The sequence below is a fragment of the Mchenga conophoros genome, linkage group LG15, assembly GCF_057382185.1.
Source record: "Mchenga conophoros isolate Kocher_MC1m ecotype Shallow Benthic linkage group LG15, M_conophoros_male_GT1.1, whole genome shotgun sequence".
Lineage (NCBI taxonomy): Eukaryota > Metazoa > Chordata > Actinopteri > Cichliformes > Cichlidae > Mchenga > Mchenga conophoros.
In genome coordinates this window covers 31,638,129-31,662,719 of record NC_140540.1, presented here as the reverse complement: position 1 = coordinate 31,662,719, position 24,591 = coordinate 31,638,129, and the positions used below count along the sequence as shown (strand labels likewise).

General features: G+C 39.3%; 2 protein-coding genes across 4 annotated transcripts; both read right to left on the bottom strand.

Annotated features, from left to right (window-relative positions):
* Window positions 1-6,208: 6,208 nt before the first annotated feature.
* gpr63 (G protein-coupled receptor 63) lies at window positions 6,209-18,284 on the bottom strand. 3 transcript variants are annotated; one of them, XM_085247910.1, is made up of 2 exons: window positions 17,502-18,284; window positions 6,209-11,147 (listed from the first exon to the last, which is right to left on the bottom strand). In XM_085247910.1, the coding sequence occupies exon 2, from the start codon at window positions 11,030-11,032 to the stop codon at window positions 9,800-9,802; it is 1,233 nt and encodes a 410-aa protein (XP_085104036.1). In that variant the 5' UTR covers window positions 11,033-11,147; window positions 17,502-18,284; the 3' UTR covers window positions 6,209-9,799. The 3 variants fall into 3 exon arrangements, with proteins under 3 accessions (XP_085104036.1, XP_085104037.1, XP_085104035.1); XM_085247911.1 differs by having other exon boundaries at window positions 17,842-18,282; XM_085247909.1 differs by having other exon boundaries at window positions 17,766-18,281.
* Window positions 18,285-18,967: 683 nt separating this feature from the next.
* Window positions 18,968-23,155, bottom strand: ndufaf4 (NADH:ubiquinone oxidoreductase complex assembly factor 4). Its single transcript, XM_085247912.1, has 3 exons — window positions 22,957-23,155; window positions 22,739-22,833; window positions 18,968-21,389 (listed from the first exon to the last, which is right to left on the bottom strand). The coding sequence occupies exons 1-3, from the start codon at window positions 23,090-23,092 to the stop codon at window positions 21,087-21,089; spliced, it is 534 nt and encodes a 177-aa protein (XP_085104038.1). The 5' UTR covers window positions 23,093-23,155; the 3' UTR covers window positions 18,968-21,086.
* Window positions 23,156-24,591: the final 1,436 nt, after the last annotated feature.

The window sequence follows — 24,591 nt, the reverse complement described above, 5'->3', positions numbered from 1 at the left end:
GATTAAAAAAAAATAGTGCCTCCAAGTCTAAGATTAAGGTGAGCTCTCCGCTCTCTTCTCTTTCCCCTCACCACCAACTAGTTGTGGTGAACAGCTACACCTCCCTAAGCCTGATTCTGCCTGATTTTCAATCCAGCCAGAGATCCAAATCCCCTTCTGGATTACATCAAGAAAGGCATCTAGTGTCTGCCTGTTGTATATGATGAGCATTTCTTTTTCTTTCAATCTAGTTTATGTAAAAAACGTTCCTCTCTATTTAAAGACAATATGGAGGTTTGGATGATGCTTATCCTCATAAAGGTGGAGCTGTTGACTTTCTCATGTTTGCAACACCACAGAAAAAGTGGAAGCCTGGCATGTGGCTGCACCATCTGTAGTTTGTGGAGGCAGACACACCGTTTTGCCAGAAGAAGAGTTTGCTGAGCAGGACATGGATGTGTGAGCTCATCATACACACAAGCACATGCTCCACATTGCCATGGAAACACATCTTCTGAGAAAGGAGGCCTCTGGGCTTGGCAAGGGAGAGATGTCAAGTGAGGAATTTTATTCTAAAATAAGAGAATCCCACGCTATCCAACCCCTTTCTAAGGTGGCTTAATAGGTGGATGGATTGTGTATTCATGCTTAATTAGCCAATTAAATAGAAAAATAATCAGGTGTTTATGTTTCATTGGAGGGAAAGACATCTTTTCCATTTCATGCTTTCCTTACTATACTTTTAATGTAAACAAATGTTACTAAATGACCAAATAGACAATGAATGGATCCCATTAACAATTAGTGGCTGCATATAACTGTTAAAATTCAGTCACCACAGATACTAAGAAAAGGTGAGCTTTAATGAAGACTGATATGAGCCAAACAATTCAATTCAATATATAGCACAAAATCAAAGCAACATTTTATATTGGAAGGTAAAGACAAAATAATAATAGAGAGAAACCCCCAACCATCAGGCGAACACCTATGAGCAAAGAGTCAGTGACAATGGGAGGGAAAAACTCCCTTTAACAGTTAGAAACAAGTTAGTTAGTTAGAAACAAGACAAAATACAAACTGTGGAAGAGAGCCAGAGATTAATAGTAAGAGTTGTGTATAAACTCATTGGAAGTGAAAAGAGGTTAATTCAATTCAATTTTTTTTTTAGTTTTATCTATATAGCACCAAATCACATTAACAACTGCCTCAAGGCGCTTCATAGCGAAGCCAAGTCAAGCCACTCCTGCAACCCTAGTTGGATAATTGGTTGAGAATGTGAATGAATGAGTTGCTCACACTTCATACTTGGCATTATATTTAGCATATCTCCTGCCACATTCCTTACATATGAGCTGTATGACACTTTGGTGCTATATAAATAAAATTACATTGAACTGAAAAAGAACTGAATTAAAAAATGTGCTCCTCTCTGGAGCCTTGCCCCAGTAACCCCAATCTTGGCAAGATGGCATCAGTAGTTCTATGATACGGGTCTTCCCAGTTGCAGTTAATCTGGCCCATCAACTAGGACAACCTTGCTTTGGGAGATCCTGTCATGGGCAAAAACCTAAACAACAAAACTTCTCCACAATAAGACAGTGATTCATGGAGGTGATTCGTGTAAATGCAAAATTCAATATTTTTTAAAATAACATAATGCATCAATTTTAATCACATTTGGCCCCAGTGGGACTGCCTCAAATGACAGCAGTTAGTCCCACACAGTTTCATAGGGTAAATTGCTTGTAGTGTCCATGTAATCCATGTTTATCTTGTCAATAAAATCAATGTTGTTGTTTACATAAAGCCCTAAAAGCCTCTCTCAAATACACCTTTGTACATCGTGTGCTGATGATTATAACACTAGGCAGCTCTGACAGTGCATAGCAACAACTGTTTGCTAAAGCAATGCACAAGCAAATATCTAACCGACCAATCTCAGTGAACATATTGATTCATGAGCTGACAGATCACTGCTTAAGCAGTTCAGGCTTTTATTTTTATAAACTTTCAGCTCTGCCTTTGCAGGATGATTTGGATGCTGCATGACTGTCACCAAGGGCAACAAGAGAAGGACTTGAGCCTTCCAACGCTGAATTTTTAATTTAAGGTGTCAGTGTTTCAAAGAGGATATAGCATGCAAAGGATTCCCAGAAGATAATCTCAGGGCGTTTTCCCAATAGGATTCATAGGACACTAGTGGGTGTGAGCAACAGCCATTAGCAGCTTTACCTTATGTTAAAGTATTTACATTGGCTGTGAGAAAGGAGCTTGGGTCACTTTCAAATTCACTTTCCAATTCAATCAATAGCCTTTATGTAAACACACAAAATGAAGAAATGCAACATTTCAACTATTAATAAACTTGTGATTGTTAAAAAAAAATAATCATAGACTGTATATAAAAAATTGAACATCAGTCATTCCAGCTGTTTTTGGACCACATTTTAATGCCTCATTATATGCACTTTGACCGCTGAAAAGATAATATCATAAGAGCTAACGCCTGCAAATTTGATTAGCAGGTTGCTGACACAGTTTTAGAAAAAAAGAAAAAGAAACAAAAGAAAGAATGAAATGTGTAAAAATAATAATAATAACTATTAATATACAACAACCTAGTAGCTGTGCCACCAGATAAATGCTGTAAAATAATAGAATACATCACATAAAAATACAGAATTTCTCCATAATTAAAATATAGTTTTGTAACTTTAATTCACCTGAGATTTCATACATTTTTACAGATTCTTTATGCTAAATGAAAAGTTAGGTAGCATAAGTACATGTGTAAAAACAACTTGATGTGATTTTTCTAATATTTAATATGATTAAATACCAGCCATTTAAGAAAGTCAAAATCTTGTTGTACAACTAGTAACAGACTTTATAATTACAACAAAATCCTAATTTTTGATTATAGTAATTGTAATATGGGTTTTACCATGTAATTTTAAAAAAAATCTTGTATTGTACTGTTGAAGTGCACCATGGCATATAAACATTATCAAGAAAACATAACATAACAGTTTCAGAATGTTCTTGCATCCGCATTGCTTATCTTATAAATTGTCCATTTTCCTTCCCTAAATTTTTCTTATGGAGCTAGCTGCTTGATAAAAGTCTTTGGTGTTGAAAGTTCCACACTGCTCCCTTAATAGTATCTAGACTCCACAATGGCCTCTCCATCTGCAGTCTGTTTTCTTCCTACATCCTTGCAGATTTGAAAGCTAGCCTAGCTGTGGTTGATGTTGCACTGCAAACACAGCAGATGTTTACTGATATCTACGGAATTACTGATAAGTTTCATTTTTTTTAATTGCAACAGTTTTTAAATATGCATTTGCTATGTAAAACTCGAATTTAATAGCATTGCATATTTGTCAAATTATATTCAAGTTGTGTCAATTTGAGCCATTTTCTCTAGAAAAAAACATTACAATTTTATCATTATTCGCAGCTTGTTTTCCTGATATATATGCATATCATGTATAGATACCATAGAGATGCTTTTTAATGCTGTTTCAATGAACCTGCGAGTCCCTGAGGACTTAATATGCCTCATGTGTATTTTAGAGGAACTGCAGCTTTATTCTTTACAGTCACAGTTCTTGAGGTTGCCAGATGGAAATAAGCAGAAGACTGCACTCTGGCATTCCCCTTTGTTTGGAAATAGGATTTTATTTAATGATTAACAAACAATTTATTCAATTTTATTTATAAAGTGCCAAATCACAATGACAGTTGCCTCAATGCAAAAAAACACACAACTTAACTGGAGTCTGTTTAGTTCGTCAACAGAGTGACACTCAGCTGAAATAATGCCAGAGCAGTACACACAGAAGGATATTCACAAGTGGCCCCTTGACTTCTCATCTGCTTAGGTGAACAGCCCCGTCTACATCCATCCGCTGTCACCATGCCTCCTCATGAGACATCTGCAGGTTCCTGTTGCTTAGTAATAGTCTTCAGTGCTATGATTAAAGTGAGCTTCAAAGCTCTGGACACACTCATTACTCACAGCAGCCTGCATAATGAATCCCTGGGAGGAAGATGATTAAGAACAGCATCCTTTGTAATCAAGAGTGTGGTGGGGATCAAATTTGTCTTAGTGTTCGGTCTATCTGTGCCTCATCCATCCGTAGCAGGTCAATGAGGTCACTAGAGAAATGGCCAGTCAGCAATCTAAGAAAAACAACCTGCTGACCTTTTTGTGGATGGTTGGTGTTCTCTGCATGATGCTACAAGCAGCCAGGATCTCATTTGCCTGGCTTTCATGTCTCACAGTCTGCACAGATACATTTGTCTTTGATATGTACTTTGGGCTGACATTAAAGGCGGACTGTTCTGAAAAAAAATTCAGATTACTAACATCCATATGTAGTTCATACTCACTGTGATATGGGACGTTATCAGACAGCAGGTGTCATTTATTTTTATTTTACAGTCACAGGATACACACACACACACACACACACACACACACACACACACACACACAAACCAAAGGATGACTTTCCACAACATCATAACAACCTTTGAAAATCCTTCACTTTTAGCCCTCTTCACTGTATTGTATATGAACTCCCTTAGTTACAGTCATTCACCCTGCAGAGAACCCAAACAGCATGATGCTACCACCACTATGCTTCAGTCTCAGGATGAAAGCATCAGGCGTAGAGCAGTCAACCAACACATTCTCATCCTGGGGCTGTCTGTCAAGTCTTCTCTGTAGCCAGTCCCAGGCCTACAACTTCCACATCTGGAGTTTAGAGCGGTGGTGGCAATAGCTACAGGTTTAACAGCCAGGAGGCTGGCATGTGTCTCGTGCCGACTTACTCAGTGATTCTTTTGATGTTTCTTTCATATTTATTATTTCACTCACTGGTCCAGTTTTGGGGTTAGGGTTTTGCCCAAATTCAAGGTAGGGTTAAACTTCATGTTGATGATTCTCACAGAAAAAGATTGATATTACACATGTAGCGGTAGCAGGAAAAATAAAGTTAAAACACTTGACAGAAGTGATCACATTTGCCGTTTTAACCTTGTGATACTTGCTAATGAAGATGCTCTTCACAGTTATTAAAAGTAGATTGTGATGTCATTTTTGCAAAGGGCATATGGGGGTGGTAGTTACTCAGTTAGCTTTCTGAGTAATTATACAAGGTAAACAAGAATATATCGAAGAGTCAAACTCAATGAACTGAACAGTCACTAAAGCAGAGTTCCTGGTTCAGACGTGAACCTGGTGAAAAGGAGTAGACTATATCTCATCAATGCATGAATTATGCACAGAGCTGACACACACAGCAACAAGGACACCATTTCAGGAAAGAGATGTTGGTGTTGGTGAATTTGACCATGATGTAGGACTTGGTATATCAGAAAACGTTACTGAGAAAATGATGCATACTTTTATCTAAATGGGCCACATATGAGGAGTATATGAGGAGTACTGGATGAATAAGCACTCAGTGGAGATGATGACAGGAAGTGGAGTCCCTGGGTGGAAAGAGAAGACACAGATGACGCATCGGAAGGAGGGTAATGAAGGCAGAGTTTGCAAACAGGCATCGTCACATAAACACATGGTTCCCATATGTGATGCCTTAAACATACAGCGTTCGAAAGAGAAAGATGAATAAAAGAATTAATAATACAGCTGCATTTTCAGTATCAAATGGTATCAGCAGCCACACACTCATGTGTGTGTGTAAGCTTCACAGAGATGACGTGTAATTACATTTCTAGGGAGGTGCGCGTCAGGTCACAGAGTAGGCTATGTGATACATTACTCCACATAAAGTTATCCTGAAAGGTGAATTGGTTATAGAGACCAAAACCATATTCAGTTATTTTATGAGGCTGTAAACAAGGTGCTTTATATTGTAAGGTAGACCCTACAATAACACATACAGAGAAAAACCCAACAATCATGTGACCCCCTATGAGCACTTTGGCGACAGTGGGAAGGAAAAACTCCCTTTAAGCAGAAAGAAACCTGCAGCAGAACCAGGCTAATGGAGGGGCAGCCATCTGCGGCGACCGGTGGGGGTGAGAGGTGGAAGACATTTTAACATGCAAGCTAGCCTCAAGTGGCAATTAGAGGGACTGCAGTCTTATATGTTGGGTCCCTGGTTTCTCACCTCTGTGGCAAAGAAGCTTGTTGGCTACATCCTGCCACTCTACCATCATGGGTCCAAAACTACGCTTTAAATTAAAACTCCACTTAAGACAGTTTACCAAGGTAAGAAATGTCTATTTCTTTATTACATTCAACAGTACAGTACACTGAAATTGCACATTTTCACCAGATATAGCAGCATTCTGACTGGCAAATGGACTAATTATTAGGCACAATCAAGACATTTAAATACAAATACACACGTTCAAATGTGTCATGGCCATTTTCTGACCACACACAGATTCCACTTAGCTGTTAATGTACATGCCTGGTAAAACAAATTCTATACAGCTAAACACACTGTCTTCTACCTGCAACTCCAGTGGCAACAAAACATGTAAGGTCAGGCCAAGCCCAGATTATCTTCTCAAAATAACACAAAAGAAACAACAACAAAAAATCTTTTCTCTTGCACAACATGTGCCAATCAGTGCATTTCAGGAGTTATAAAGCCTTTTCGTGTATTTTTATGGTTTCCTTCAGACAACTTCTTCACTTAAGATAATGTCTTTAAAAGAAAAATTAATTAATTTAAAAAAACCTGAATGACACTGTCTCACCTTTGGAGGAATGGGTGATTGTGGGCTCAGTAAATGCAGCAGTGATGGCTTTTGAGCAGGTTTATCTAATGCTGCGGTTTTGGATGAGCTGGTCTCTGAAGTACGGCGAGGTTTATATGATATTACTTCTTGATTTCAGGTGATATTTTTGCCAAATGTAGGCTGATTTTAAGCACAAAAAAAGACAAAAAAAAAAAAAAAACAGAGAACTTTGGCACTAAAAAGTGAGGTGAAATCCCAGCTGTAAACTGCCTGAGCTGACCTAGAACTAGCTTAGACTCTGAAGCTGCTGCAGGTGGAGATCAGTGTCTTCACCTGTAATGTGCAGCCACTTGTCAAAAACAAATGTACCTTTTTTTGGTCTCTTATCTTATTATTTTTGACAAAACAAAACTTTTTGCATTTCACTTGTTATTTCCTGAATGGTCGAGACTCACAGCACAGGTGTCAGAACTCCAGGCCTTGAGGGCTGCTGTCCTGTTTGTTTTCCAACTAACCTGCCCTTGTGCCTTCTTGGATGATCTGATATCGTGTCGGTGTTGTTCCCACATCATCATAATAAATGTTGTTCCAGGTTCAACATTGCAAGTGAGCAATCACATTGTTGTGACGTCATACTTTTGCAAGCCAAGCCATTCATTCATTTATGAAATTCGAATGTTGCAAGGACAATATGTATAGTGCTTACCGTTTATTAAAGAACAGTATCCTGAAATGCAACAAATTCAAATTGCTAGATTGGCGGACAGAGGCGGTTTCTCGCAAGTTAAGTAGATTTTTTTAAGGCGTTTTTTTCCAAAGTTGCAAAAGTATGACATCACACCAATGTGATTGGTCACTTGCAATGTTGAACCTGGAACAACATTTATTATGATGATGTGGGAACAACACCAACACGAGGATATCAGATCGTGCGTAGCTTCTTATTGGCAAAGCACACCTGATCCAGGTAATCAGCAGCAGGTAGGGCAGGGATACCTCAAAAACAAGCAAGATACTGGCCCTCGAGGACTGAAGTTTGACACCCCTGCTCTACAGGCTCAAATGCCAAATGGACTTCCAGTGTGTTTCAAAAGATGTGCTCAAGATTCAAATTTGGCAGATACAGCAGATATAGATTTGAATATAAAGATATATATATTGTATATAAAGATGAACACAGAACCTAAAGATTCCCATTACCTGTTGTATAGGTCAAATTGTAGGGTTTGGTATGGTAGTCCAGTTGCCATCGACCTGTTGGAAGCCTCACAACTTTCTGAGAACCTTCATACACTCCCTGACCATTTAAAGTCAGACTGACATTAACACTGCATTGAACCACTGTGGGGGTTTGAGGCTGATACTGCAAACACATCCAGTTGATCCAACCCAACATTTGCCAACAATAGAACATCATATCCCAACACACTGGACAGACTGAGCAGGTAGACTGCACGCACACCGGTAGGTCATTCTTGACTATCAGCAACAGAATCGTGCTTATTTAAAATGTTTGTTCTGGGTTGTTGGGTACAGGGTCTCAGTCGAGCCTGTTATATTCCACCAACTACTACTACTGATACTTGAACTATCAAGTATCAGAAGCTGATATTGAATCTACTGAGTCTTGTAAAATTTTTAATCTTTGGACCACAAATTTGTCATCAAATATTTTGAGCGTATCCTAAAGTGCAAACAAATAAAACAATTTTACAGCGGCTACAGTTGTAGCCACAGCTGCCCTGGGGCAGACTGACAGAAGCGAGGCTGCCATATTGCGCCATCGGCCCCTCTGGCCAATACCAGTAGGTGGCAGGTGAAGTGTCTTGCCCAAGGACACAACGACCAGGACAGAGAGCCCGGGGATCGAACCGGTGACCTTCCGGTTACAGATGCACTTCCCAACCTCCTGTTCTACGGTCGCCATCATATAGACAGCACGTCAAATGACAGGTCCTGAGCTTAGATCACCCAATAATCCCTGAACTCTACCCAGTTTAGTTAAAAGCCCCCCAGGTATTTATTATTTGCTTTTAGATGAAATTTCTTTCTTTTCTAATGTAAAAGCAAACAGATGGAATGAATTGTGGGCTCACTGTTGGTCAATCTTTGATTTGATCCTTACATCAAGTCTCTTTTTCTTGTTTTTTGTTTTTAAGTGGTTTGAGTCTTAGGAATGACAAAGAAGCCCATTAAGTAGCATTGTGTTTAATACTAGACTACATTAACCAGAAAAACTACCACAACAATCCTTAAGTGTATGCATATGCACAAAGCAAGCTGCTGTGAAGCCAGCAATGATTCTAAAGGTATGTCTACTAACTGTTGCCACAAGAGGTCATCCTGAATGGCTATTTATGTTTACTTAAGCCACGGGCATCCAACTCCAGGCCTTGAGGGCAGGTGTCCTGCAGGTTTTAGATATCAGCCTGGGCCAACACACCCGAATCAAATGATTAGTTTATTACCAGCCAGGCCTCTGGATATCTTCAAGACATGCTGAGGAGGTAATTTAGCCATTTAAATCTACTGTGTTGGATCAAGGACACATCTAAAACCTGCCGGACACCAGCCGAGTTGGACACCCCTGACTTAAGCCATGGTGCACAAATGACCTTTTTGCCTTTCAAAAGGATCACCTCACTCTGAATTTCCTGCCCAACATGCGTAACTTCTAACCACTAAATGCAAATGCCATTCTGTCTGTTCATGACTGACTGTTGCTACTTCTTGTGGAAACTAAAGCTCAACCAAATCTTTGTTGATGAAGAATCCTCACATTCACATATGATGTTTTAAAAATAAAACTTATAAAGTACAGTTTCAGTACTAACAGTCAGGTCTTATATTGGAAATTTTGCGATTTCTCACCTGACAACCTTTAAATCTCTGGCATGTTGGACTCACCGTGTACCTCCCGGATTGGATCTTCAGTCTGGCTACTGTAGCAATAACCCATTCCACCTCAGCCCCCTTATATTTTTAATGCAGTGCTAACCTCAGTCTTATAGCCTGCTAAGAGAAGTAAACCATGAGAAAACCCTAGTGAGATAAGATGCATTTTAACAGTGTTTCAGAGAGGAGTTATGCCTTATACCACAGAGCGATGCTCTCCACATATATACACAGCGCTCGGCTGTATGCGCCTCTTTGTGTTGCCTGGCAGCTGAGGAAGAAACTTGAAATATTTGGGCATCAGATCGAGGCAGGCGTCGCGGAACTTCTTGATCCGCCAGTAGTAAATAAGAGGGTTGAGGGCTGACTTGAGGTAGCACAACCACAAGACCCATGTGCTGATTTGAAAAAAGCTGTCTTTGCGGTAGAACCTGTCACTGAAGGTAGTTACCAAGCTGAAGGCAGTGAAGGGTGCCCAGCACGCTGTAAACACGGAGAAGAGGATGAGGATGGTGGTGAAGGCACGGGTCTTGAAGCTCATGTCTATGTTCATCTTGAAGGGCTTCTGAAGGCTGAGGAGGCCCAGTTTGCTGGCCTGGCTCAGACAGACGCTGTCTGTGTGGCTACGGATGCGAATGGCATTGTGGCGGATGGTGTTGAGGATGCCCATGAATGTGTATAGCATGACTGTGAAAGGCAAGAAGAAAAAAACTAGTGTTAATATCAACACATAGGCGTGGTAACCAGGATCACTGCTGTAGCCAAATATACACTGAGGAGCTCTGGGTGGGATCTGTAAGGGAGGTGAGCCAACAGCTAGAGGGAAAGTGAAAATGAACGAGAGTCCCCATGTGACCACTATGAGCAGCTTGGCTCTCTGTGGGCTCAGCTTATCTTGCTTCTGGACAATAATAAGAAAACGATCAATGCTTATTATAAGCAGTACAGCTGCTCCTTCCATAACAAAAAACCAAAAGAGCATGGCGGAAACGCGACAGAAAACATCTCCAAAAATCCAGTTGGTGGTCACCACAGTAACCAGAGCAAAGGGCATGTTCAAGATGGCCAGCATCATGTCCGCAAATGCCAGACTAGCCAGCAGAATGTTGATGGCTGAACGCATGGCAGATCTCTGGTACACCATCAGGCACACCACTATGTTTCCTGACAGCGCCACTAAAAGGATGGCTGCCATGACAAAGCAGAAGAAGATCTGCAGAGGTAGGCCAATGCCTTGCTGGATTTCCAGAGCATTTGCTGTTGGGGTGACCGACTCCGAGGGAGACCCGGAGCCCAGAGAAATGTTTGCCACAGAGAGGTCTTCCATTGGTAGCCTCTCAGAAAGGTTCAGCAACCTCGTAACGACGCAGCAGAAACGGCTGTTAATGTCCCCTGTATCCAGGAGGGGAACAGTAGTGGAGAGAACCATGCTTCTCCAGGGTGAGCAGGCATCATTGCAGGAGAGTTCACATAAAATCTGATGGCAGACATGCGGATATCATCTCCCCAAGGCCACACAGCACCATCTTCATGGTAGCAAGACCCTAAGACAAAAATAAAAATATGTTAGAATTCCATTATGTATTATTGTAGGGTCTACCTTACAATCAGTTTGTGTAGAGCAGATTTCCGTGTTTAAGGATAACAATTTGAGTTGTCACTACCAGACTAAACACAACTTGACCGATGCAGAGGGTCAATGGTTTAGAGAACACCAATTTTCCTATTTGCATATTACACCATACAGCTACAGGATATAACTATTCTGTCTTAGCACGAGACGCCTATTCATTTTCTATTTAAAAACACACTTAACAACACTTCCGTCAATGTATGATGTGTCAGAAAGGACGCTGAAACAGAAACAAGGTTGCCATGTTTGGTACGATAATGATCCTTCACGACTGGAAAACTACAATCAACTGAGGCGTGGGGTGGACAAATGCATTGATTTCCAGCAACAAATAATTAAAAAGTTGAGCAGGACTCGTGGGTATAAGTGTGTATGAGTTACACACTTTTACAAGTTTAAGGAAGTGGACAAAATTTGGCTGTAAAAAATTAATGGCAAGTGCTCCCACATAGTTTGAACAAGCTGAAAAATCCAAAAGTATTTTGAAATAATATGAAAAATTTGAACAAAGCTCCAAGAACACAGAGTCCCGAAAGATTTCATGATACTGTAAATTGGGGTAATAAAATAGGATGTTTCTGCCAAAAGATTGGTGCCTGAATAAAATATGACTCATTTCAGTTTTTTTAAACAATCAAAAACACAGAGCCTTACTGTTTTAGAACAACAGACCAACACCATGACGGAAATCTTTACAAAACAGAGGATGAATTTCTCACAAAGACCTTTTTACAAAACTGAAACTAAAATGTCAAAGTTTACTAGACAAAAATAAAATTCAATGAGCAACTGTTTTCTTTTTCATCATTTTGTTAAGTGTGTCTGATTGTATCTTGCCCCCAACCATATACCTATTAAACTAATTACATCTTTGAAATAAATAGCATAAAGTTTATTTTTCAGTATACAGAATTAAGCCACATTTAAAAGTGGAATACAGAAAGACAAATCTGTCTCCAAACAGAAACACATTGTCTGGTGTGTTTGGCTAAGCTGTGATAAGAAATCCTATTCGAATTTTTTTTTTTACCCCTGAGAGTGACAGAAAGCTAGTGCTCAACCGGACACAAGGCAAATACTGCAATAAAAACCCTTATCACTAGTATAAACACTGGAGGCATTGCAGGCAGGCCAGCTGGTATTATTACAATAGGCAGCAAATTTCAGATATAATAAATGGGCAGCACCAGAGAGTCCATTTGTTAATAGGATAACTTTCCACACAAATTAAGCTTTTTAGTATTTTAGTCCTGTGTGGGTGTAAAAAAATAAATAAATATCAAACCAGTGTAATTATGAGCAATTACTGTGACAACACTGCATTTAAGCCTGTTAGAGGGATCTGTACTTTAGCTGTGCTGCTGTGATACTAGGATATGCAGCCATTTGACAGATAGCGCCATCTCTTCAGCACACTGGAGGGGACAAAAACCTACAATGCAAAAATAAACGGCAGTGAAATCGGGCAGAGTTTGCTTTGTTCATATGCTGATGACAAGCTTATTGTCTACCACAATTTCCACAAGGAGAGCAAGGAGCAGCCGGTTTAGTCTTCTTGGCCCAGTTCCCACTTCATTAACTCTGCATTCAGTGAGGTAGCCTGCAGCATGTCGGCCTCAACAGGTAGGGTAGTGTTCGCTGTTTTTGGGTGCAATGACCTACAATGTTAAAAGAGCCACTCCAGTCTCCCAGCAGTCAAGTGATCCTGCATAGGAAATGAATGATCAGGTACTTGGTGTTCTGAACGACAGGGAAATGTTTAAATAACTGCAGAGGCCCTGCAATTATGTAATGAGAATATGCTTACAGCTTTTCACACATCTTGTAACCTTGAATCGCTCAGAGGGAAAAAGATTTGTTGGGAAGCTGCCCAGTGAGCTCACGATGGTGCTCGTGATGTTACTGGGAGGTGCCAGTTTTAACGCAATAATAGCTAGTTCAAATACCGTGTTTATTTCAAATATACTGTTAAACACTGGTGTGTCTGTGAGAGAAATACCAGTGTTTCCCCTCACATAGCATTATTTGGACAGGCTGCTGAGTTATACGATCACCCACCCGTGTATGTTTGAAGAGTTACTTAAAAATTCTAATCTAGAGATAATGCAACGTGTGCTGGATTAAGTAGAGGACAATCCCTTGCTATTATTTCAAAGTTCAGTTGCTGCTTGCCAGTTAGCTCCTGCCCTTCCCTGTGTCATGCTTCCCTCCTGCCTGTACTCTAACAGTTGGTAATCTCTGCAGTCTTATAAATGTTGCTCCGATGTCCTTGAAATGAAGCAGCTACAGAGAGGAGGGTAGACAGAAACCTGCGACCCAGGGCTCTCGTGTATAACCTTGTTTTTAGGTACCTTTGAACATTTCACACTGATTTTTTCCCAGTGATATCATGCCTTGATACAAATGACTCATGGCTTTAATTTCCCATACCATCTACCTTTGCTTATTTGTAACTAAGCATAGACTTTGCAGCAGATTGTACACAACGGTGTGAAACGGTTACAGGGAGCACTTTAAAGTAGTCGTATGAGATATTACTTTTAAAATAAAAACTACAGACTGTGGAGAGCAGGGACTCTAACTTAAAGAGCTCTTGCACAGTAGTGAAAGCACAAGTGGAAGGAATGTTACCACAGATCCATTTAGTACATTAGTTTTCCGAGGATCTAGCAGAGATGTTGTGATTCACAAGATATCAATGTTGTCAATAGTCAATGGTGCAATAGACCTCAATACTTGAAATGTGCAATTCACTTGTATTTTTATTCCTATTTATTCTATTTATCCCCTTCGTATATTTTATTTATATATGTCTCTGTATTTATTTGTGTGTGTGTGTGTGTGTGTGTGTGTGTGTGTGTGTGTGTGTGTGTGTGTGTGTGTGTGTGTGTGTGTATATAATATTCTGTAACTCTAACTTCTGTCGGTGCTGTGCTTTTGGAAACCGAATTTCCCAGAGGAACCCACCTGAGGGATTAATAAAGTTTTATCTTATCTTATCTTATCCGAGTGTCCTTATTGTCTGCATTCAAATGTTCTGGAAGAATAAAGATTTGGTTGATTTTGCTCGTGTTTATTTAGCATTAGTTAGCAATGCTAATACCGATTTCTGGCGATCTAAAAAATGGGATGTTCTGATATATCGGTGAAAAAACACATTTCCCTATGATTTACTATGTGTAGTTATTTTAATTACACATTTATGCACTGCCTGACTATACCTAGAGCAGCCGTTTATTGTTTCTGGTTTTCTTAAAAAAATGCATTTGGAACACCAGCAACAAGGCTGAATGGTGTTGAAGGTTGTTCCAATCTCTTCTTTACTTTTTAAAATGTTCATTTATCTGATATAAAAAAAGATGAGTTTCGTTCATCCATCCAGATTCAAGTCTAAGCAAAGATGCCCAGATTTACATCTACCCAGCTGCTTCTTCCATTCAGTTTATTCTGGGAGACTTTAACGCATTCCCAAGCCAGCCAAGAGATATAATCTCTCTAGTGTGTCTTGGATCTTCACCAGGTAGTCCTACTGGTGGGACATGAAACACCCTATATAGGTGGTGTCTGGGAGGTATCCTTGTCAAATGTTCAAACCACATCAACAGGCTCCTTTTGATGTAGATGAAGAGTAACAGCTCTACTTCAAGCTCTTTCCAAATAATCGCGCTCCTCACCTTATCTTTAAGGGTGAAGAAAGATTATCCACAACCTCAATCTTGTTGTCACTACACAGAGTTTGTGGGTCTATGATCTCAGATTTGGAGGTGCCAATTCGCTTTACACTCAGCAGCCCTACTGCAAGCTGGGGGTCAAGAAGTCAAATGAATCCTATGCCAATACAGTTTCAGTTAGACATTAGCATCCACTTATTTTATTGAGCTGTTCTTTTCCCAGGGTGGAATCATTGTGCATACATCTTTAATGACTTATTAAAGAAAACAAAAAGAAAATTCACATTTGTTTTGGATTTTCTTTCATCCACACAGCGCTAAAAGTATAAATATACGATATAAGATTTGGTTGAATGTCCCTTTGGATGTTACAAATTGACTGGACACTTCTGGTAGCCATAAAGAAAAGTCTGACATAATTCTGGATGGATATTTGACCACTTTTCTTGGCAGAATATTAAGCGTTAAATTTAATTGATTGGCATGGGGTTTTTAAAACTATTCCACAGATTTTTAACAGGTCTGGGGTTGGATTGTTAGGAAAGCTATTCCAAAGGTTTTATCAATTCCAACACCAGTTTTGATGTGTACATGGGATGATGTTCCTATTAAGAATTATTAACTTGTATAAATTCACAATTCTCCTTAGAACTTCACTAAGTTTACTTGATTTTCCCATTATTCTGAGTGTGGGTCACTGCAATGAATGCTGTCACAGAGAAATTATGAAAGAGTAGTCAATCATGATCGCTAATCAACAACAGACCGTGTCAAGTTAAAACATACTGCACCATCTATTAAAAGATTATGTTTGACACTGTATGTATACTTTTTAACCTGTGAGGATTACATGAAATCCCCCCAAAAATACATGATGAGTGAATGTAAACTTCTGACCACAACTGAAGTCAGTAATATTCAATTCAATTCAATTTTATTTTATTTATACAGCGCCAAATCACAACAACAATAGCCTCAAGATGCAAGCACTTTGGCGACAGTGGGAAGGAAAAACTCCCTTTTAACAGGAAGAAACTTCCAGCAGAACCGGGGTGGCCATCTGCCATAACTGGAGACCATAATACTGGCCTAACAATAATAGGTTTTACCTGCCTCTTGTCAACTGATTGAGTTAATCCTTTCTCTTCCAGACATTTTGAAAAATAGCAGCCGCAGAAAACGTAGCAAAATATAGACATGGAAGAAATGAACACCACTGAACAGCCTATCACAACCGCTGCAGACCGCATCATCCATCATGTAGTTACATTTTGGGGGCAGTGCATGTTAGGCTACAGCATCAGTTACAGCAAAGGGGTTCAGAAGGGTTTGTGGCTACGCTGTACCTATAACCTAGTTTTAACAAAGTATAATTTCACTGTCAGACTGAGTGGAAGAAGTGCAACTGTAAATGACAGCAGTATACTGTTGCGTTATATTTGCCTCACAAGTCAGATGTTGCAGCAAGTTTAACAGTTTTACTGCTTTTTCGTGCATTACAGCCAGATTATCAAGTCAGGGTTGGTGAGGGTTGCTCCAACTTTACTAACTGGTTCAACCACTTTATGCTTAACCATACAACCCTCACACCAAGCTGAAATTACACTGAATATTAGAGGTGGGAATCACGATACATCCCACGATACGATATTATCACAATACTTAACGCACGATACGATATTATTGCGATTTTTTAAAAATATTTTGCGATATTCAGATTCTGTACATAAAGGTAAACTTTATCAATATTCATTTTATCTAATATCAAAGTCTCGCACTCAGTCTTTATCTCATTTCAGTCAGTTTTATTGTTGACAAACTGAACGGTTTGTATTACAGTCTAGTCCAACTTAACTGAATGCAACCATCTGGTACAATTATAGCTATTCTGAACTATGCAATTTATGAAAACTATGCAGCCCATTCAGCAACTGAAGAATTTGAAAATTAATTAAAACAAAATATAATTTTACATTAAATAAAAAAGTTTTAAACTTAATTAAAATAAAACAAGTCTTAAATTAAAATACGTAAACTGTCATGTTTATTGCTACCAAAAAAAAAAGTTAAACACATTTGGACAGTGAAGGAATGTCAGGATTCTTGCTCAGAAAAAGGAGCTGATCAACATGCTCTGAAGTCAGAGTTCCAGTCCACAAAAACGTTTTTTGTAACAAAATATCGATTTCTGCTGTCCCTGTATCGATACATTATTAGCAAACAAAATATCACGATACTACACAGTATCGATTTTTTCCACCACCCCTACTGAATACCTACTTTAATTTGTTTCACTGTTAGCCTTTTGTAAAATAAAATGTATTAATTTAAAAAAAACTGTAAAATTAGATTGCTGTATGCATTTACTTGCTACATTTATTTTATAAACTCAGAAAAAGAATGTTTCAGTGAAGGCTGATGTTCCCTGGATGGCTTCCAGTCTCTTCCACGCACTGACTGGAGCTTATTGAACACTGGTACTGGATTGGTACTTGGCACCGGTAGATACCCCTCAAAGACAGATGAACAACGACCTTAATGGAATATTAGTGCCTAGTACAGACCAGGCCTTCCCTTCATCCACCCCAACTCACAGCTATTTACGCCAGGCCGAAGCAGCTCGCCGAACGCTGTTTCACAGAGCATGAAACCGCTTGTTTCGACAGGATTCGGTGATTTGGAGCCATCCACTCAAGCTCAGAGACCGAGAAAATAAACAGACACTTCACATTACTGTAAGCGACGAGAACAGTGGGTGTTCTGAACAAACGGCCTAATTCATGTTTTAACACAAAACATGAATGTCATTATTACACCGCCGCTGGTCGGATTTAAAGTATACTCGCTAATATTATTACCTGCTTCATTCTCCCATGCTAGAGCTCAGGAGCAGCTCAAGTACAGAAGCTCAGTCCGGAAAATGGAGCATCTCACCTCCAAAAATCTTCATGGTCGTCGGTGTAGAGAAAGACACATAACTGCTGATGTGCCCGAGAAAAACCCTGTTTTAGCTTCTTTTTTTTTTTTTTAAATATATATATATATTGGCAACAGCGCGACGGCCGGTGATGCCACCACCTCCACAAATGAAGCCTCAGAAGAAAAAAAAAGTGAAATCTGTGTTTGGTCAGAACGGCTTTGTTTCCAGCAACAGCTGCTTATCCGCGGCGGGAAAACGGAAGGTTTCCTGCTCGAATCTTTGTTTTCCTTCGTCCATGTGTGAGGTGTGAACGGCCCATCCTCCACTGACAAATGTACCAGTGTCACTGTATGTGAGCGTCTACTGTACGGAGCCCAGATTTTCCTCATACGGTTCTAAACTACTCTCACTGGCTGCTGCCTGCGGGAAGGCGCAGACACCCACTACTTCCTATATTGCCTTTCAAAATAAAGAACTAGTTGTGTTTTTTTAAATAGTGTTTTTGAGTGGATGTAAAGTTGATTTGGTTGTTTTCATGTGGTTTATGTTATAAACAGTACAAAAAGCTCTTAAATGCTGTTGCAGTTGTCCCACCTCAACCTTCCGCATGGTATAAACAGTTTGCTGCCTCGCCCTGAAAATCATCTGATGAGGATTTTTCAAAAACAAGTTTTTCTTGTAAAAGTCCCACTTTATTTATAATTGCAAATTTTGTCACATATCTTTAAAAAAATTAAATGTGTATGAATAGGGTTTTTTTTAAAGATTGTGTTGAAAAATAAATAGCTAAGCTTTAACTCAAAAATAAATTTCATGGCGTATGGCTAAATTGTTGTTTCTGCATTTTTGATTTATAAATCAATTATCTGCATTATTTTGAAGATAAGGCTACACAGTTTCCGGTAAGGTTTGCGTTCCTTGATAACTGACATACACAGAATGTCATGGGCAAAAGTGGATATTCCTAAAAGATAGACTGTGCAAGTGGGGCGTGGCTTGTTTTAGCGGAAGTGCTTTTTGGGGCATGTGCGGATGCATGCAGTGGGTGGTAAAGATAACAAAGACAGTACATTAGCTCTAAAGTAATCACTGTGTTTTCAGGATATTGTGCAGTGTGGCTGGACGGTACAAGAAATTCAATTATTTGAAGATTTTTTTTTCCTTTTATTTGAAAAATTGTGCGTATATGCAGCAGATGGTATAAATGGCACAGGATTGTTTTCACTCATAAATATACTCCATGATGTGGCTCCATGAATTCTACATTAAAATGCATTAAAAACAGCCCCATCCATGGAACTTTGGACCCACGTGTTAGACAACACTCATCTCCTTTGTCAGCAAAACAACATTTCCGAGCATCACTGTCTTACCTGGAATGCTGAGTAATCCAGATCTGTGACAGTGGTGGATGGGGTGGATGGAGTCAAAAAAAAAGTCAACAGAACAAATGTCAGTGAGTTCATATGTAGTAATAAACAGCTACGTTTTAGACACGACACTGTCTGACATCTTTAAAAGAACATTTCAGCAAGTTAGAAACAGACTGCTGCTGTTTGTTGTCTTTTGTGTGTGGTTTGTACAGTGGAATTACTCTCATCATACAAGCCTGTATACAAGCACAGTATCAGCAAACAGGTCTTTAACTACTACAAGTGACAGTATTAGAGGAACTGCACTTTCATTCCAAGGTTATAGCTTTCATTATTGGATAATAACTCTGAAACAGGACAAACTAGAGCTACATTTGACTCCTTATGTGAACTCAAGTCAAAAGTTAAACAGTAGAATCTTAAAGTGGTCTAAAATAGAAATATGTATTTATTACCACAGATAGTGAATTGTATGCAGAGGTATAGAGGTGGAGTTAGCCATTAGCTTAAAACAATAATAACACTAAATTTGCACCGTTTTATCATGTGATCTGCATTGTTGAAAAATAAAACCTGACCTATGATCTTTTGTATTTTCATCTACTACTGACCTGCGTTTAGATATGCGATTTAGTTCAATGCCTCCACAGACTATATATAAAAGATGGAAGCTGAAGTCAAAAATAAATTCTGTATCTGATTAGCAAAATATGAGAAAAAAGACTTTTTAGCTCCCTTGACCTATTTCCTCATAAATTATGGTTACTTTTTTACTAAGAACATCAGACTTTAGTTCATGTTTGACTCACATACAAATCCACCCCTCACTCAATATGTATTTGACAACATCAAGATGGTGTTTGCTAAAATATTCAAGGGTTCAAAACATGACTTTACTATCAACTGGCAACATCACAGTTGGCTACACCCAGTTTTGTTAACGAGGTCTGTTAAGGCTAACGTCTGTTTTCAATGACGCTCAGTATTGATGTTAAAAATGTCACAGAATTACTAATTTTCTATAAAAGTGACATGTGTTTTCTACCCAGGAGAGGAGTTCTATATACCTTAACAAGTTCAGCTGTGCACCAGAAGCAGGTAACTGTAAAACTGTAATCACATGAACTTCAATACTGACTGATGATGACACAAGGACAAAAAAAACAAAACATAAAACTGGATTAACAAAGAAAGCTGATAACCACACACAAAACAGCATTTCTCCCTGAAGTTCTTGGTTTTGCCAAGGCTTTTGTCAGGCAAGCTTGGTTACGTCAAGCTGGGCTTTTGGTGCACCCCCCAGGTCACAGGAAGAGATGCTAATTAGAGAAGTTCCTCCTGCTAATTGTATCTTTGGATCAGGTTTCCTGACTGAGATGCCCAGGGGACTTATAGTTATGCAAGTTATGGGAATCCCAGCGCTAACTGTGCTAGCCTTTTCCATTTGCTTACTGTCTTTATGCTAAACTAGGCTAATCACATCCTGACTCTCATATAACTCAAATATGAGCCTGTCCATCTGAATGTCACTCTATGAAGAAAATCTAGTAAATATACTTTCCAAACTGAATGAGCTGAATGACTCCTTTTGATGTATCCACCTGCATAATGACATCACCCAGTTTTAGATTGTTTTATTTTCATCAGATAACTAACCAATAGGATTGCAAAGAAGATTAAATATCTACAATTATTCTCATGTTTATTGTAGGGGTGTTTTGTATCTCGCAGTATGTCCCATGAAATTTCCTATGATCTCATCTCCATGTCAGCAATATGTAATGTCCAAGCTTTCAATCAGCTCATTCTTGCAGTGACAAACACTGAAAAGCATAAATAAATTAAATACGCTGTCATTTTCCACAGAGATGTCAGAGACTCTAGTCCTACGAAGCCTTTATCTGCTTGGTCTTTTTAGTCTTGGGTGGTATGATCTCAACCTTGAAGGGGACAAAGAAATCTAAAAGAGCTTTTGTTTCTTTCAAGTCCAGAGAATACTCTTGTGCGATCTTTTCGGGACTCCACGTCTGAGGCTGATGCTGGTGGCTGCCCACAGCCTTCAGAGCTTCGGCAATGGTCAGTTTACCAATGGGAACATCTGTGAGCTCCACCAGGCCCAACGGAGATGCTGGGACACTGAACTTAAGAAGTCGTCGCTGTTCTCTCCCCGCCGTCACGTCCTTCGATACCTGAGGGAAGAACAAGCAGTGAAGAATAACTATTATGAATAACAAAAATCAACATTTAAAAACTTTTGGCCAGTGCACATGCAAATCCCACACAGGAAAGTCAGGTTTGAAGTTAGGAAATTAGCCAATCTGTCATTCACAAGTTCAAAAAGTCCCCTATCGCAACACAGCAAGGACGTCCACCTTACCTTTATGATAATTTGTGGCATAAAGGTAACCTAATTACATTTGCAAGCATAAATGTAACAAATAATGCTAACAGATTTTTTAAATTATTAATCTAACAGATACTGAGTCCATCATTTATACTCTTAGATGCATGCATTAGTTAGATTTTATTTTACAGAGTCAGGAAAGAATATGTACTCTCTGATGCTATCTTAAATATGAAAAAAATGACTTCCAGTCTCAGCGTCAGCAATATTAAGCTTATTATTTTAACACTCTTATTGGAACTTTAACATAACTGGACAAAACTGGATTAGTGCATGCCTAACATGAATCTACATATTCAGTTGTTCCCTTTGAAATGTCTTGTCCTCTGGACCACATATGGATGAGATATGAACAGCTATGAACAGATAAAAGGTCAAATTCAAGTAATGTGGATGCACATGAATATTTGACTATTCTGATTAAGAAATAGAAGCACAGTCACAGCTGTCCTCCTGCCATCATCCAGCTATGGACAGCCATGGTGGTATAAATTGGTCTGGCAGAGCTACAGAGGATTCAACTCTTCTTTGAGAACTGAGAATAAAACTGATTCATTACAACACAGCCAAGCCTAGAATCATGGGAGCAGCAGGTGATTTATCACTGGTGGCTCACTACCATCAACATGGTTTGTTTGATGAGTGTTGATTAGGTTTTTAAATTTCTGTCACCTGATTACAAAGACTTTGATGGATAATTCTAAAACAATTTAAAAAAATTATTTTTTTTTTTACTTGTGAGCACAAAAGCTCGACCTATTGTTTACGAGGACCAGCCAATTAGAAGAAAACAGTCTTAAAGGGAGCAGCAGGAGATTAGGCAGCTTGTTTCCAGACAGCAGCTGAACAGAGCAAAGACTATTTTTGAACTGTGTTCATGCAAAGCAGAGTCCAAGCATGAAACATATGTAGCTGGCGATGATAATGATAGTTCCCTTTTAACAGCCAGTGTTAATCAATAATGTCTTTCTTTATTCTTCATAACATAGAATACATGAATGTCTCAACTTTGCAAAGATTCGACCTGTAAACGTCTGAATGACCCAAACTGAGAGCAAAAACACTGACAAACAATGAATGATTGAGCAGAGCTGATGTAACAGCATTCAAACACTCAGGCAGTGTCAGTCTGACCTCTGCTGCAGCCGGTGCTGGATCTCTGGACTCCACGTACACGGACCTGAGGTGGTCCAGCAGCGGCGCGTTATTCTGGTTCAACGAATCCACTTCTGAAAAACACAAACCGACGTGAGAATCGTCCCCGAGCTTTCTGAGGACACACGGATGAACGGTGAGCCTACCATGACCCCGGGTTAACTGTTACACAAGCCAGCTAGCACTCACTCACTTACCCTGCGGGCTGGAGGCTGTCGGTGGAAGCTTAACCGAGTGCCGGGGCGCCGCTCGCGGCTTGTCCTTGGAAAGTTCTCGGTGCACTCGGTTTTCCAAGTTGTAATTCCTGAACACACGCGTAACCCGTGCACCCATGTTTAACAAATTGTCAAAACCCGCTATGAATAAAGTTGATTCAAACTGCCGACGGCGAGCGAGAAGGTTCTTTTTACAGGCGGAAATGTGAAAAGCGCAGAGGAAGCAGCAGCGACACCGTGTGGTTGGATGAGTTTATTGTTCCCCGTGTCTTTTTTTCAATTGCCAAACGTAAGGATGCTGGATACAGGTCTTAGTTAACTCAATAAATTAAGAAATAAATAATTAGTCTCATAATTTAATTGAGTGTTTTTAATAAAACATATCTTTTTGTTTTGTTGTAAAAACCTGACTGCCAGTTTTAACAAGAAGAATCGTGATCTGAATGCACTGTTGTGTCAAACACACTTGCTTTGCCACGTGATAAACTCTTTATAGGCTCCTTTTAAGAGTTATTGTATTATTTAAAAAAAGAATTGTTCACATTACCATTTGTGCTGTTTAACAGTCAGTGTAAAACAGAAGAAAGGAGAGTGACAGAGAGAAGAAAGAAGAGAGAAAGAAAAATAAATAGGAGAAAATCTAAATACAAAGGACACAGCGTAAGTGTATGTGTATGTTTGTTTGTTACAAAACATACTTAACAATTAGGGTGAGAAGCCAACTATGTCTCCAAGGAGCCCTACTGAAGATGCAAGGCCATATTCAATTCAATTCCATTTTATTTATATAGCGCCAAATCACAACATAAGTCGCCTCAAGGCGCTTCATAGATACAGAGAAAAACCCAACAATCATATGACCCCCTATGAGCAAGCACTTTGGCAACAGTGGGAAGGAAAAACTCCCTTTTAACAGGAAGAAACCTCCGGCAGAACCAGGCTCAGGGAGGAGCGGCCATCTGCTGCGACCAGTTGGGGTGTCCTAAACTTTGTTTTATCCAATAAGATAAACTTATCTCACTTTGTACTCATTAAAATTCAAAACAATAAACTCACTAGGACAGTGTTTATTGAGGTCGAGATCCAAGGGTGGTTTTCCATATGGCCATGAAAGAATCTTCTGTTTCCAGACACTTTTCTTTTCCACTATTTAATTCCCAAAACTATCCATCTTTATATACACAGCAGAGTAAACCCAAGAAAGGATCTAGGAGATTTAGTAAGAAAAAAGCTTCAGACAGCCTGAGCTTATGGTGTCATTGATCACTTTGTATAGATCAGTTATAACCCTAAAATGTCCAGCAGAGGGCAGCATTTAATACTCTATCACATTCTAAGTGGGGTTATATGGCTGGCCTCTTTTTGAGGTTCAAGCTCATCAGACATGTTTTTCAAACATGAACTGAACTGACCCGTCAGGCCTGGCACAGGGAGGCTTTATTTGTTATTGAAGTAAAGGAAATAAATAAGCATTTAAACAGGTCAACAGAAGCCGGTCTTCATGTAAGGCAAGATGCTGGGAACACATCTGGAGGTAATTATCTACTCAATCATAAAGAAACAGCTCACAGTATTTTTGTGAGGAGTGGAGGAATCAGCTCCCAAACTGGGAGCTGA

What these genes read in the sequence shown, in the direction of transcription:
- ndufaf4 (XM_085247912.1), bottom strand. Translation starts at nt 23,092, where the DNA reads ATGGGTGCACGGGTTACGCGTGTGTTCAGGAATTACAACTTGGAAAAC. An exon ending in GACAGCCTCCAGCCCGCAGG is followed by an intron (nt 22,834 to 22,956) that starts GTAAGTGAGTGA and finishes TGTGTTTTTCAG; the next exon opens with AAGTGGATTCGTTGAACCAG. An exon ending in CAGCACCGGCTGCAGCAGAG is followed by an intron (nt 21,390 to 22,738) that starts GTCAGACTGACA and finishes TTCTTCCCTCAG; the next exon opens with GTATCGAAGGACGTGACGGC.
- gpr63 (XM_085247910.1), bottom strand. Translation starts at nt 11,032, where the DNA reads ATGGTTCTCTCCACTACTGTTCCCCTCCTGGATACAGGGGACATTAAC.